This window comes from Eleutherodactylus coqui, chromosome 1 (genome assembly GCF_035609145.1).
Source record: "Eleutherodactylus coqui strain aEleCoq1 chromosome 1, aEleCoq1.hap1, whole genome shotgun sequence".
NCBI classification, from domain to species: domain Eukaryota; kingdom Metazoa; phylum Chordata; class Amphibia; order Anura; family Eleutherodactylidae; genus Eleutherodactylus; species Eleutherodactylus coqui.
The window spans coordinates 171,509,476-171,525,929 of record NC_089837.1 but is presented as its reverse complement, the minus strand read 5'-3'; the positions used below and the strand labels follow the sequence as shown (position 1 = coordinate 171,525,929).

General features: G+C 43.3%; 1 protein-coding gene across 2 annotated transcripts; it reads right to left on the bottom strand.

The window, feature by feature from the left end:
- Window positions 1-4,631: 4,631 nt before the first annotated feature.
- TMEM14A (transmembrane protein 14A) lies at window positions 4,632-14,926 on the bottom strand. Of its 2 annotated transcripts, none has more exons than XM_066603660.1 (5): window positions 14,765-14,926; window positions 11,599-11,678; window positions 9,456-9,557; window positions 6,641-6,728; window positions 4,632-4,883 (listed from the first exon to the last, which is right to left on the bottom strand). In XM_066603660.1, exons 2-5 carry the CDS (start codon window positions 11,672-11,674, stop codon window positions 4,841-4,843), a joined length of 309 nt encoding a protein of 102 aa, XP_066459757.1. In that variant the 5' UTR covers window positions 11,675-11,678; window positions 14,765-14,926; the 3' UTR covers window positions 4,632-4,840. The 2 variants fall into 2 exon arrangements, with proteins under 2 accessions (XP_066459757.1, XP_066459748.1); XM_066603651.1 differs by lacking the exon at window positions 14,765-14,926 and adding an exon at window positions 14,167-14,378.
- Between the last annotated feature and the right edge of the window lie 1,528 nt (window positions 14,927-16,454).

Genomic DNA, 16,454 nt, shown 5'->3' with positions numbered 1-16,454 from the left:
TACTAGGGACTCTACTATTACATCCTGCTGCCCTAATAGAGTTTATACATATGAGTGACCATTTTGGGCGGTTTTGGCGGGAACGTAAAATGCAAACATTTATAATCCATTGAAATGCTGTACAATTTTGCACCTTTTCTTTTTTGGGAGTACCACTGCATTATTGCAGGCAGAATGATGCGGCACAGAGGATTCTATCCTGTATATGATGCCAATAAGAAGTAGGGCGTACGTTGAGGAGCGGGGAGGGCAAGAAGCTGGCTTGCCATGGTGGCACTTACCAAGCTCCCTTCTGGAGGAATGGACATAGCCTCGGACAGGGCAGCGCTGGGCCTCTTCTGGACACCCCTCGGAGAGGGATGCCGATAAAACTGAACAGGGATAGCGGATGTCACGGGTGACGCCACCCTTCCGCTACCCACCCGTATGATTCTCAGCGGGAAATAAATGGAGCCACAGACAGAAGGAATGTATCTCAGGTCCCTGGGAATGCTCAGGGCCTGGTAAAAATTTACTGGAGCAACTTCTTGCATACAAGGCACAAATGACAATGATTTGCAGTGCAGGTATTAGACAGACTTGAGAGTACCCAGACTTCAGGACCGCCGGTTGTAAAAAAAAACAAAACAAATGAATGTACTTCTACGCGGCGATCCACTAGATCCAGGCGGCTGCGCAGGGAAAGAAAGTACCTCTGCACTAGGCCTTGGAAGTGGTACCTGCCTCTCTCTCTCTCTCCCCTCTCTGGAACATACACTCTCAGGGAACCTCTCTTCTTCCTCCATCCTTCACCACATGAGGGTTGAAGGTACCCCCATGTGGCTGGCACTCTGAAGCCTGAGGAACCCAGAAGAATCTCAACTCTGAAGAATGGACTTTTTTCCCCCACTCTCACACACTCTTATTTATATCCTCACTCATACCACATGACAAGACATAAATTGATACATTTACAGGCAACGTCCAGGCTTTTGCAAACACTTAAAGGGGTTGTCCCGCGCCGAAACGGGTTTGTTTTTTTTCAACCGATGCAGGGGTTAAAAAAGAACACCGCACAGCGCTTACCTGAATCCCCGCGCTCCGGTGACTTCTTACTTACCTGCTGAAGATGGCCGCCGGGATCTTCTCCCTCGGTGGACCGCAGGGCTTCTGTGCGGTCCATTGCCGATTCCAGCCTCCTGATTGGCTGGAATCGGCATGTGACATGGCGGAGCTACACGGAGCCCCATTGAGAAAAGAAGAAGACCCGGACTGCGCAAGCGCGTCTAATTTGGCCATTAGACGCTGAAAATTAGGCGGCTCCATGGAAACGAGGACGCTAGCAACGGAACAGGTAAGTGAAAAATTTCTTATAACTTCTGTATGGCTCATAATTAATGCACAATGTACATTACAAAGTGCATTAATATGGCCATACAGAAGTGTATAGACCCACTTGCTTTCGCGGGACAACCCCTTTAACCCATCACACGCTGCAGCTGTGCAATACATATAACAAAATGACTAGACAGGTTTGCACAGCGCACCAACAAAAGACATGACATGTATGACATTATGGAGGGGGCCAGGAATGTATGCATTGAGCCACTACACATACATTGTCATATTTTACTGTATATTTTCTGCCCGCATGGCCTGTTCATTTGTGCACAGCCAACAACGCTGTACTGATTGAAATGGCTAATTTGTCTAATGAGTTCCAGATGTGTTCTTTTTTTAGCAAAATTGGGTAGCGTATTATTCATCAGTATTGCACACTGCACAATGACTTATCTGGGGACCTTTTGGTGTGCAAATGCGCAGAAAAGTAGAGTATGCTGTGGATTTTTTTTGCACGACTGAAATGCATCTGAAAAATATGGATATGTGAATGAACCCATTGAAATCAGTGGGCTCTATTCTCTGTGTATTGCACACACAAATATGCCCATGTGATGCCGGCTTTAGTGCCTTTCTGTATACTATCGTTTCACAACTGTATTCTGAACCCAGCCCATAGGTTTGAATGCAAAGTATCTGCGCTTTATTCTGCTTCACAATAAACTATTCTGAAAGGTGTATTGTATTTCAAGTCTATCCATTTGTAAAGTAGTGTGATGAAATATTAATCCTTGCACATACACCCCTTTAATAAGTGGGTACGGTGAACAATGATCTGGCTCAACAATGTAAGATGAACTGGCAAAAGCTGAATCACGCTGCAGCAGCTACCCCACCACATGCGAGGGCCAATATAATTGAGGGGAAAGGGGTAGCATTGATGGCAGCCGTTGACTACCACATATCTGCTACAGCACCGCAAGGGGGTCCAATCTATGCTGCACAAGATTAAAATCTCAAGTGTAACTGTCTATGAAGTTGAGTTACTTGGTGTCATTTATCAGCACACAACTGCTTTCTTGGCTGAACCCACCTAGCTCAGTTCATGCATAATTTATCCCTGCTTTGTTAAACAGGTCCTAGAGAACAAGATGAAACAATACCTGTCACAAGTATGTAACTCCTTATTCCCAACAGACGCTACTGCTATTAACTCAGTCTGAATTTGCTTCATAGCTGAAGTCTGTAGTTGGTTGGGCCAGGCCTTGCATTCATAGTGTTTGTAATGCTAAGCCATTTTATAATAAACCACTAGGAATTACAGCAGGGTCACTTGTCCTTATATAAACTATTAACATTCATCCCAATTAATGGGCCTGTCCCAAGTTGAGGCATGCCAATGCACATTTAGTTTTGCTGGAGACAATGAAGATGCTGCTAAAGTAAAAAGGACTGGTTCTCGTTCCTCAGCAAGAGATAGCATTGGAAAGTTATATTTGAGGCATCGCACTAGTGTTAATGCCTTATTAAGACAACGCTTAAGACCTGTGTTAGGACAGCAAGCAGAGCTTATTCGCATAGGCATGCCTGTGTTGGGTCTACAGAAATCAGACGCAAAAAAAACTGGATAGCACAAGGATGCCGGTCTCTTAAATATTGAACGGGATATTCTAGTCCAAGAAAATGGATGAGAATAGTGTATGCTGCAACCTTCTTCATACACGTGTATTTACCCTCATTGGCTTTTATGTGTCTGTTTGAACTCCACTGGACACAGGGATGTTAATCATGCCCAAGTGATTAGGCCCATAGTGTACACTAACAGCAGACTTAGTGTACGTATCCCTGGGGTCTTTTCTAGGTCACTGGAAAAGGGCAATCACAGGGCTGGAATTGAGGGAAACATGACGTCTATTTGATCCTGGCCCTTAGAGCAGGACTTCACAGTCATCTGACAAAAGATTACTTGTCTTACTGATGTGGGACATGCTTCTTCTACATGCCAAAAATGCACTGTAGAACGCCCCGTAATCACTGCAAAGAGGTTTATTGGTGGTAGTCAAGTAAAAGTCCTAACACAAATCCAACCACAAAGATCCAGCAGTCTACAAATCACTGGCACAGATGTCAGAGACAAAGTAATTTGACGTTGATTTGTTGTTTGTGCAGGAAATTGTATGTATCAGAGTTCGAAATGACCATAGGCAAGCAAACTGGATTTTTCAGAAAACTTCCACAAGAAAATTGGCCAGCGGATTTGCACTCAGATTGCCGCCATTGTAATTCAGTAGAGCTGAAGGCCCATTTAGACAACGATTATCGCTCAAAATTCAGTCAAAAGCCTTTGAGCGATCACTGCTGTGTATAAATGCGCTGCCATCGTGCACTGTTCGTTCATCGCTGACTTTTACCTTGATACTGTTGATAACTTTCTTTCAGCTGGTATCCCGCTCAGACGTCTTAGCGGGATACAAGCTGAAAGCACCCAGAACAAAGCAGCTGTTTGCATATACAAAGCAGCTGCTGTTCTAGGAGTTATCAGCGGTGTCCCGCTCCGCCTTCATTTAATTCTTAAGTAGCTAATTAGCTATTTAAGAGTTATGCAAAGATGATTGCTCAAAACTGTCATTCAAACTATCGTTTGAACGATTTTTGAGTGATGATCTTTCAGTGTAAATGGACCTTAACTCATGGCAATAATGACCATACTGTGGGGTATTAAAATCTGCAGTGTGCTTCTACACATAATGATCTATCATTCGCACATTGTCAGAGTTCACTCGTGCAGCCGGTTTATACAGGCACATAAATCGTTCACTCACTAAATCATTCAGTTGTTCCCATTCAAGGTACTAGTGAATGAGAATAATTGAACAATTGGTATTTAAACCGAACAATTAATGAACATTCAGCGTTCAATCATTGGCTGTGTTACACGGAAGGATTATCATTTAAATGCGATCCAGCGACTTTTTTTGAATTTTTAATTATTCTGTTTAAACTCCCCATTAATCCACAATAATTTTTCTCGTTATATGAATAAAACAAAGTACTCCAATTGCATGTATTATTATAATGGCGATGGAATCGTGAACTGGTAAGCACTGTTATTTGCAGTAAGGGTAATGACACAAGGTGCGGACGGTCACAACCACAACTACTTGCAGCGGTCAATAGCTGTACTCACAACCACAACGACTTGCAGCGGTCAACAGCTGTACTTTGCGGGTAAACTGCCGCATTTGCCTGTAGATTGTAACCAAGCCGACCAGAATTGCCAGCTTCTTTCCCTCATGACACAAACACAAGGGAACATTAAGCACGCTCATTTTATTGAATCATTGAAGCTGAGTTAATTCACAATATAAAAATAATAAAGATTAATTCTCATAGAAAAGCAATACAAAAGGAATGAATAGATTATAAAGATTCAGTGCATAATTCATACTTAGCAAAATGTATAAAATTGATCCGTAGCCAAAGAATTTGTTAGCAGGGTCCTTCCAGAACATGCAGACCTCTAACTCAGCAGGTTGGTGAGCAGCTTCAAGATCATGGAGATGCTGTAAGAATGGGGAAGCACGGATGAGTTGTAGAGCAGACTCCAAGGCATGCGGTCACGTGTTGGCAAACGCACTTCATACATCTTCAAGTGAACGCAATTTTGCAATGATGTGCCCTCCAGCAGACAACCCTAATATTTACCGCATATCATATAAAACAGCATATTTACTACTACCACCACTTTGACATAAATAATTGGTAAAGTATGATTCGAAGAGCACCTGGCACTTATTTTTAAGCTCACATTTCAAGTAGCTTTATTTTAAGAAGCTTTGTATTTTTTTATTTTAAAATATCATGGATTAGAGGGGTTGTCCCATGAAATTAAGTTATTCCCTATCCACAGTGGATAATTGCTTGTTGAGGCTCTGACAACTGGGGTCCTCATGATCCTGAAGGTCTCTCAATGAATGGAGCAGAGGTCACGATTGTGTGGTACCGCTCCATTAATTTCAGTGGGAATACCCTGAGCAAGTTCAAGCACTCCGTTATCTTGGGAGGTCCCACTGAAATTAATTGGTTTTCTGACAAGGCCTAATAGGATCACTAAGCGTAGGTTCACACATGGCGAATTCGCTGCAGATTTTCCATAGCGGAAAAAAATTCTGCAGCATTTGGTGTAGATCTACACCATCTAGTTAAGAATTACTGCAGATTTCACCCATTTAATTGTATGGATGGGAAATCTGCTGCGGATCCACAGCAAATAAACTACGTATGAACGCACCTTAAGGTGGCAGACCTGGGGGTCTTCTTAGCCCACTTCATAAACTACTTGGTGCCTTCTGCAAAGGGGTAAAACGATGTTTGCTGCCTTTATACATTGTATTAAAATACATTTTGTAGCCAATTTAAAAGAACTGCTACAGTAGCTGCCATGATGATCACAATATTCTCACCTTGTCACTGTAGAGAACCTTCCTCAACCACAAATAAAGTAAATAAAATATAACTTGTAATTCAAAATTTTTAAAAGAATGGAGGCATCCACTATTATAAATAGACAAACAAAAACAATACTCAGGTGTGGTATGAATGCTACACCCAACAAAAAAATGTGATCAAATGATTGGCTGATCGCCAGCACTTTAGATCATAATAGCGAAGAGGAATATCAACCTTCCTGTTCAAGATATATTTGCTTGTATGATAATAGGAGGCGATCTAAAGGGATCACATTAGGGAATATGTCTTCTAAATGTGAAGGGACCGTCAACGAAACTGAACTTGTTAACAGTGACAGGAGCCTCACAAACCTAGAAGCATGGTTTGATATAAATGAGGGATGTGCTTCTAGATCTGAGTTACCGGCACTACTATGACATAACACCAGGACCCCCTGTACTAGGGATTACTTTGTATAAAGATCCTGCACACATTGATGTTACTGTAGTGCATAACTTTTTAGTACATGTGCGTCTTGCCTGCTCTCATATGTATCAGAGCCAAGGTTTTATTAGATAGTAGCAAAAGAATCCTTGTCTGCTCTAGTATGTATAAGAGCCAGGGCTTTAGAGGAGAATGAATTAAAAGTTATATTTTATTTACTTCATCTGTGGTTGAGGAAGGTTCTCTACAGTGACAAGATACCTGAGGGAGGACCTAGCTGTCTCTGTGATAAAATATTCTCACCTTTGAGCAAACCACTTGTGTAGACCCCATTACTGCACAACACATTCATCCATCTCCACTTGCATCTGGCCACACTTCCAGTGTGTTCAGCCTACGCAGTGGTTGGATAAAGCAAGAAACTCACCTTAATACTGCCAATAACCCAGCAGGCATGAGCTTCCTACTGCGATTATACCTCAGGCCCATTATTACAGATAGAGTCAGTGCAGCAACTATGGGGAAAAAATACATTTTTACAGGTTAGGATAGTAAATCCCAATTATGTACACAGAAAATATATAAATTCAAGTTTCAGGGAATTTACAATGAGATACACAAGTGGCAAATTTGTTGTAGAGCTTTGATGAGTATTCTACACCGTTGTGCTATACAATGCATGTAAATGTAGTTCTACTAATCACGTAAAAAAGTAATCAGTGGAAAGAGGTGATACTTGAGATTGTATGAATCTGCAGTCAGTTTCCTTTGCTCCTTTTACACGGGGCAACTGGGCTCTTAACTGCCCAGCATACATTCCAGCGATGATCGCTCCTGTGCTTTATACACAGGAACGAGGATCGCTCAGTGAATGGAATGTGCTAAGGATCAGTCCGGCCCGCGCGCCTCCATTCACAGTAAGCAGGCAGTCGTACATGAATGAAGGATTGTCGGTTTAGACAGGCAAAAGCTGTAGCAGACCAACACTGATTTTATGGTCTGCATGAACGATCCGATCAGCGATTTATGGCTAATCGTTCCTTCACTGCAGGCATTTGCGCTGGACAGAAAAAAAAATGGCTTAAAATTTTGAAGAATTGAATACTCCCTTATTCCGGCGTCATCCCCTCCAATGCTATAACCCCGATGTGCACCATACGGAACAGGGCAAAAGCGGCGGGCGCTCACGAACCATTTATTGTGCAAGAGACCGCTCCTCTATTCACAGGCTTCAGTGATGATTCTTCTATGGTTGCTGAAGCCAGTGAGTGGCTGAGCGGTCACGTGCACAACAAATGCTTCGTGAGGCCCGCCACGTGTTCTGGTTTACGTGTGTTGGGCACTGGGGCTATGGTGTTTGATGGGCCACCGCCAGGATATGTGTATTCAATTTTCCTGAATTTTAAGCCCTTTTAACTTTTTTTATGTCCCAGGAAACCCCAATAAATAAGAGACAATGATTTGCATGCCTTTTCAGCCACCTACCTGTCCTACATTCATAGTTCCTTGGTTCCCCAGCAGTCTGTGTTTACAGCACTGGGACAAGAGAACAATCGGTGGAGCACAGCTTAGGATTTGAATGACAAGTACTATTTAGAGGTCTGTCAATATACTGAGCAATTTTTCAGTTAAACACAGTGATCTATAATAGAATTTCACTGTGTATGGGGCGCTATAACAAAACAGTTCCAACAATCAAAAGTACTTGATATGCATAAGGAGGTATCCCATAATATAAAATGGTAGGCCATGCAGAGCTGGTGGTACTACTGTGAGCAGCGAAACAAGAAATGTCTCAACAACTAGAGATGGTGATGAAGAAACATAACTGTGCATTTAACATCTACAAAAAGGTAGACGTGTCACAATGCTGGGAAGGGCATACAGTAAGCTTACTAAAAGTTGTTGTTTTAAAAGGAGTGTTTTAAAACTACAGTGAGCAATCAAGAAATTGCGAAGTGAGCACTTACCAAAGAGTCCTTATCATTGGTAACCCAGTTTGTAAATCATGTGGTCAAAACTATGTGTTGGCCATAGACAGGTCATTTCCAGAAGTAAAATGTGACCTTGTTGCAAAATTGCTAGAACCACTGGATGATACAATCAAGTGACATCCCTATAGATGACCGGTGAGCCTTAAGGTCTCCTTCACATGGGCAACAAAATCGAACAATTTTGTCAAGTGCAGCAATGCAACAAATCGCATGTATGTGAAGCCCATGCTTTCCTATGAATTTATTCACACCTGCAATGTTTTGTAGCATGGAACAACCTGTCACAAAAACTTTGTGGGTTCGGCGATATGCACACGACTCGTGAGGTCTTGTAGCCCATGTTTCCCTATGGAGCCTTCCACTCTGTTGCATCGCATGAAAATATGATTTTCGCGCGGTGCGATGCAACTTTGACAGTAGAAAATCCTACTGTCAAAACCCTAACCAAAGCCCTAGCTACAGGCAAAAATAAAAAAAAGTATACATCATCTTAGAAACGCTGTCCGACGCCGCAGCAGCTTCTCCTCGGGTCCGACACTGCTGCTCTTCATCTCTTCTGGATGGGTATTGAAAAATCCCCACCTCGTGGAAGCACTGGTTGTTATTGGTTGACGCTTAGCCAAACCACAGCCACTCATCTAGCGTCTGCTCTGATTGGCTAAGCATCAGCCAATTACAGCCAACACTTCGAGGTGACAGGTATTTTTCAATCTCTGGCCAGAAGAGATGAAGAAGAAGAGTCTCGGGGAAAGAGAAGAAGCTGCGGCGGAACCCCAAACAGCGCTTCTAGGTGATGTATACTTTTTTTTCCCCTGTACCTAGGGCATATTTTCGGGGTAGAGCTTATATTTCAAGCCCCCTTCTCCCCCGAAAATCCTTGCATGTGGTGCTACAAAGTCACGTGACTTTGCAGCGCTACAAAATCACTAGAAACTGCAGCACTATCGCATAGACCAGCAATGTGATATCTCTGCGATTTTCTTGGGGCGATGCCGTGTCGCCCATGTGCAGGAGGCCTAAGAGTGTGCGACCACTGAGGGTACAGTATGAGAAACTTTGTATTCTATTTTTTATAGCCCTTTCTATTTCTTTATGTGCCACAGTAAACTGAGGATTAGGTATTTAGTTCTCTTTTAATCTCCTGCTATTATTTACAAATTGTGCTCCAGACGCACCCATATGATTATCCTAAATCACAAATTGCACAATTCTGAATCACTGCTCCAACAGCACTATAATTTTACTTACTTAATGATATCCTTATATCCTTTGGATTGTTTGAAACACGTAGGGCCCCATAAGCTGCAAGCAGTCCAAAAGTAAAACCTGCAGCAAGGGATACAATGCTGCCTGCAAGATAAAGCAACAAGGAAATTGAAGAGAAAGTCCTTTAATCCCGCATCAACGAAAGATCCTTCAAGGAGTAAATCGCTAAACGACATGTTAAAGTCTGCTACTATAACTTTCAAATGAATCTCTTTTCATCAAGTCTATAGTACAAGTGGAAATAAGACACTTTGTAACATATAATACTGTGCAAAGAGATTTAGGCAGGTGTGGAATAATGCTTCGAAGAATAAAACAGAAGTGTCTGTTTTAAGCCAAGGTCTTATTTTTGGGGAAACACAGTATATTGCAACAAGGTCACTGCCAGACAAAGATTTCAAAGCAGTCTTGAGTTTCAAGATATGCTGGTCAAGCTCTTCTGAAGAAGCAGAAAGAAACAGGCCACAATAAGGACTGTAGACACAGTGGTCGGGCAATTAAACGTAGTACAGCAGATGAACAAGAGAACAAAGGGCAATCTGCCACAAAGACAGGGATCATCGAACGGTGTGTTGTCTTCCTGGCGCTTGAGTTCAACAGATCGCGGATTGGGTTGACAGATTACTGGGAGGGGCTGGTGAGGATCCAGCGGTCATGGTACACAATGGCACCAATGACCAAGTTAGAGGTAGGTAGAATATTTTTATAGCCATTTCAGGGAACTAAGATGTAAGTTTAGGGCAAAGACCTCCAAAGTAGTTTTTTTCTGAAATATTACCTGTACCACATGCCAAACCAGAAAGGCAGCAGGAGATGGGCGGCATCTCAATGGGGAGGGTGCAGCTGTGCTGGGGAAGAAGATGTCTAGAAGGTTGGAGGAATGTTGAAAATAGGGATTGTGGGGGAGCAAACACGGAAATAGAGGGGAAGATAGTGTAAACAGTAATCTAGGACTAAGTAATGAAAATAGGGGTGGAGCAGTGGGAGAGTTTAGTACAGTTAGAACTAGCAAAATAGTTAATAGGGATATCCTTAAATAAGAACATAACCAAAACTTTCTAAACTGTATGGGGACTAATGCTAAAAGTCTGACCAAAAAAATTGATGAACTGGAAGGAATAATGTCTGAGGAAAACTCAGGGCTCTTTCATCTAACCAGGTCACATAGCGGGCATAACTGAGACCTGGTTGGATGAAAGCTGTGACTGGGTTATAGTCTGTTTAGAAGGGATTGTAAAAAACAGAAAGGTAGAGGGGTTTGTCTTTATGTAGCATCTTGGAAAAAGCCTACATTATGGAAATATATGTTAAAGAGATGAACATGTGGTGTCTCTATGGGTAAAGATACAGGGAGGGAAATAAAAGGGAAATGTTTAAAAACATCTTAAATATTTACTGTGAGTGGTTCATAACTTATGGGAATCAAAGGGTTACTAATAGGAGAAAACCAACGTGGCTCAATAAAGATGTAAAGAGGACAATAAACAACAAAAAAAGCATTTAAGAAGGCAGTGAAGCACTAAAAGCCTATAAGGAAAAAAATAAATTATATAAAAAGCACATATAAGCAGCATAGATGGAGATAGACTTAATGCTAAGGAGAGTAAAACTAACCCTAAACAGTTCTACAACTGTATAAATAGTAAAAAGATGTATACTGAAAGCATTGGCCCATAATAAATAACGTAGGAAAAATTGTAGAGGCTGATGATGAGAAAGCAAATCTAATGAATAAACAAAGTTTTTTCTCCAGCATATTCACAGAGGAAAATAAAATGTCAGATGAGATGCAGAGTGATAAAGTAAACTCTTCACTACATGTCACCAGTCTTAGGCCTAATGCACACAGCTGGATTTCTGCTGCGTAAAACATGGCGGAAATCTGCGGCGTTTCACTGCAGCTATCAGGTTCTATTGAACCTAATAGCTCAATGTCTTTGGGGGGGCGCCATGACGGACTCTGCTGCGGTATTCCGCTTGCGGAGCCCGTCTAAGCCATGTGCATAAGGCCTAACCGAAGAAGAAATACATGAGAATTTCAGTGACATCTGCCATCAGGAGTATAATGTGTATATGCCTTCAGAAGAGTACCAAAAACATGAATCCACATTTGTATTGCTCTTACCTTTTCGGAAAAATCCCATGAAGCCCCCAAAAAGCAACAGGGCTGCATATCCAAAACCAATCCAGTCTATAGCCATGATTCTGATACAAGAAGAAGACATAACATTTGGTTACAGGAAGAACCCATAAGTATTTCCATTCAGGATATTGCAGAATGGTCAACTGATATTTGCTGCACACAAGGCCAATAACAGAGAACTACTACTTTGGAAACCAATATAGCAGACAAGGACCTTTTTCCTGTCCTAACACCTTTCCATCTTTTTAGGCTTGTTTCCTGTTGAGGTTTTCAGTCATGAGACAAAGTAACTTTATTAAAGTTATGTGCTTCACCTCAACAAGCCATGCGGCAGGAAGGCGCATGGCAAAAAGTATGCAGTGAAATTGTATAAGAGCCATATAGCTACAATGTAACTGTCATATATATATATATATGTGTGTGTAATGTAAGTATTCAGGTCCTGCAAGGACACTAAAATTCAGAGCAGCCCGTGGTGCAAGTGCGTTCCCCAGCTGGACCACTGAAGGGATAGCAGTTAGCTTCCCAGCTCGCAGGAGGGAAGTGGCCGTAAGGGCTCACTGACACGGGCACCATGACATATCACAGAGGCGGCCGTCGTCTTAGGATGTGTCGTCGGTGCAGAGGGCGTCCAGGGTCACAGTGCAGGCTGACCTTATCCCACAAGAGAGGTGGCCACAGCTGTCAGTCGGGCCCCTGTACATAGGCAACCGCCTTGGCCCAGCAGAGAGGCGGTTGAGTATTCTGATGTGCTAGCGGGGAAGCGGCCGTCACCCAGCACAGAGACGGACAGCGCAAGACACTGCAGTCTGTCGGCCCCCTGCAGGGAACATGCAACCGGCGGCCCGTAAAGAGGACTCAGGGGGACGGACAGCAGGGAGCCTTCAGCCGCCGCCGGCCAGAGGGTAAGCATGCCCGAATTGACGGCCGGCCCACAGCACTCACAGGCAGTAGAACAGTGTGCATTGATTTGTGCGTGTCCTGCACGCAGCAAGTCAATCCACACTGTGCTGCTAGGACCTTACTACATTGACCCTATCGGGAGCTAGTGGAGTGAGAGGGGCTTAACTTCTGTCAAACCCTTACCTTCCGGTGGCGTCAAGAAACACTAATACCGTGGATTACAGTGTTAAGGGTGTTTTATTAGACATGGTTATATTCTTCTGAACTGTGCCCGAAGTTGTAGAAAGCTGCAGACACAGGGAAGAGCTCCATACTCACTGGCAAAATACAGATTTTCTAAATAATAAAATAAAAATACATATTTTGTATCGCTGCGTCCGTAAAAGTCCCATCAAACAAAGTAACACATTATTTACCTCGGAAAATAAATAAAATAACAACAGAATTATGCTTTTTTTGGTCACCCTGTCTACAAGAGAAAATGTAATAAAAAGCGATCAAAAAGTTGTATGTAAACCAAAGTGGTACCAACGGAAACTACAGGACGTCCCGCATAAAATGAGCCTTTACACAACTATGTTGACGGGAAAATGAAAAAGTTATGGCTGTCGAAAGATGGCGGCAGAAAATATTTTAAAAAATTAAATATCTTCAAAAAAATACAAGTAGTACAGCAAAAAACCCCGAAAAACTATATAAGTTTGGTATCACAGTAATCGTACTGACTAGAGATGAGCGAACGTACTCGGTAAGGGCGATTTCGCAATCGAGCACCGCGATTTTCGAGTACTTCACTACTCGGGTGAAAAGTACTTGGGTGCGCTGTGGGTGAACGGGGGGTTGCAGCGGGGAGTGGGGGGGAGAGGGGGAGAGAGAGAGGGCTCCCCCCTGTTCCCCGCTGCTACCCCCCACTCCCCTCTGCAACCCCCCGCCCCACAGCGCACCCGAGTACTTTTCACCCGAGTAGTGAAGTACTCGAAAATCGCGGTGCTCGATTGCGAAATCGCCCTTACCGAGTACGTTCGCTCATCTCTAGTACTGACCCATAGAATAAATTAGGTTATTTTTGTTGCAGTCTGTACGCCGTAGGAACAAGACGCACTCAAAGATGGCGGAATTTCATTATTTTTCTTATTTCACTCTACTTATAATTTTTTTAACGTTTTTCGGTATGTATGCCCCATGCAAAAAAGAAAATCGTTTCGCAAAATACAAATAGGTACGGTATTAGTGTATCTTGACACCACCAGGAAATCCTGATGGAGTAAAAATTGACAGGGTGGTGACGCCCCCTGTACCTGATTGGCTGCAGGCTGGATGGGCTGCAGGTCCTTGGAGCCCGGTAAGCTCATGCAGCAGCTAACATCTGTGGAGCCCTTTACCTCCGTGTCCACCCGACGCAGTTTTATGATTTCTGTCAGGGATGGAGGGTTTAGGGTGAGGGGTAAGTGTCCCAGTTAGCGTTACAGTTTTAATATAAGGCTAACTGTTACACTTACCCCTCACCCTCCCTCCGAGACACAAATAGCTGCACGGCTACTTTCCCAATGCGTGACCGCTGACATCGAAAAGCCAGACATTTTTACTACAGCGTTTCATGTCTGACACAGGCCGGCTGCACATGGCCGGGGAGGATTCCGCAATTACCCATCAGTCCAGTACAGATTGTGCCGCACCACCGCTAGGCGATGACACGGATTCCGCAACCTTTCCACAATGATGATTTTGGAAAGGCGCCGGGTCGGACGGCTTACATTGACTTCCATAGCATGCTTATGGCGGTGCTTGCTGTGGAATTCGGAGGTGTCCGCCCATTCTGAATTCCACAAGGCAAATCCGCCCATGTGCAGCCGGCCTTAGTGAGCACCAGCACAGGCTGGGTGGCAGCTTCACGAGGGTGTAGGCTCATGCCAAGCACTACTGGGGAGATTTCCCAGAACACTTGGAGTAGGAGCTCTTCCTGGCAGCCAATCACACTCCAGCTCTCGCTTTGCATTTCAGAAGTGTGTAAAGCAGCCCCCACTTCAGTCTGCTCTCCCTCCATTAGTGCAGCCAGCCTCCCGCCGCCGTCATGAGGAAGTGCGATCATGCAGCGGCCGGACACTCTGCGGCGGCTGGAGACCTCGGGGGAGCAGAGACGGCTGCAGAGTGCTGGAGAAGTCCCACCGAGAAGAGACTTGTCTTCTGAGGTGCTGCCCCCAGTAACCCCCATGCCGGACTAGTGAGGGGCACAGCCCGCACCTACCTCACCGGGGCCGCCTCCAGCTGCAACCTTTCAACCGTGACAGGCTGTGACAGCAGGGGTGTTGGTTCCGCTTCTATTAGCAGTATGTGGACATAATAGACATATAACTACAGAGTTGTATCTAGTTCCTTGCACTGTTATCCGACAGCTGGAAAGAAATGCAAAACTTGTTGTTTTGGGAAATTGACTTTTTTTCTTCTACCGTACCAATTTTGTGTGTGTGTGTAGCGACATCTTGTGGCTGCCTGTGATATTGCAGCAGTGGTTTATTGAGACGTACAGGATTCTTTCAGCTGTTCAGATTTGATAGTTTCTTCAGTAGGTTTTTAACCCCTTAATGCCACAGACCTTTCTTTTTCTTTTTCCATTTTTGTTACCCCCCCCCCCTTCCTTTTAAAAAAGTTGTAACCCCTTTATTTATCCATCAACGTCGCTGTCTGTGGGACGAGTTGTATTTTTCAATGGTATTATTAAATGTATCATATAATTTACTGAAAAAACATTCTAAGTGGGAAAAAAAAACAGTCCGTAATCTTTCAGTGCGTCTTGTTTCTACGACTCACAAACTGCGACCAAAATGACATAACTTTATTCTTTGGGTCAGTACAATTACTACGATACCATACTTTTTTGTAGGTTTTTTTTTTTTTTTTTTTCTTGCTGTACTACTTTATTTTTTTTTTAAAGACATCAAATGTTTTTACATTATTTTCTGCCGCTATCTTCTGTGCTCTATAACTTTTTTTTATTTTTCCATCGACATAGTTGTGCAAGGGCTCCTTTGCAAGACGTCCTGTAGTTTGCGTTGGTACCATTTTGGAATACCTATGACTTTTTGATCACTTTTTTTATTGCAGTTTTTCTGGGAGACAGGGTGACCAAAAAGTGCACTTCTGGCGTCTTTTTTTTCGGAAGATGTTCACCGTGCGAGGTAAATAATGCATTACTTTGATAGATTGGACTTTTACGGACGCAGCGATACCAAATATGTAATTTTGTTCTATTCTTTAGATAATTTAGACTCTTATTGTAAATATGGCAAAAGGTTTTTTTTTTTTTTTTTTAAATATCTTAGTAAAACTTTATTGTTCTGATTTTTCCTTTTTTTTTTTTTTTACAGTTCCCAGAGGGCATAACAATTAGTGATGCTTTGATCGCTCCTGCAAGACAGCCCTTGGCCCCGACTGCCATGACACCCACACGACTCTCTGCGGCGCATATCCCCATTCAACACCACCTCTGCTCGAGCCAACCTAAATAACCAATAACCATGTATCAGCCCACTCAAATAACCAATTACCATGTATCAGCCCACTTAAATAACCAATCAGGTTGCGAATGGTGTGGAGGTGGGGTGTAAAAAGCTAATATGCCTCCCCGCGGCATATATTTATATTCCACAACACTTCTGCTCGATTCAACCCAAACAACCAATCACTGTGAATCAGCCAAGCCAAACAACCAATCAGGTTGTGAATCGAGCAGAAGTGTTGGGAAATATAGATATATGCCTCCCTGCGATCTCCTTGCACGTGAGGGGGGTGGGCATACTGTACCCCTGAACATCTTTTGGGGCATTTAAAGGGTTAATAGCATCGCGCAGCTGTTGCCGGCAGGGTGTCCGCTGTAATAAACAGCCGGTGCCCATGCTGTATGAAAGGATGTGGCCCCGCGATCTCTCTTCATACAT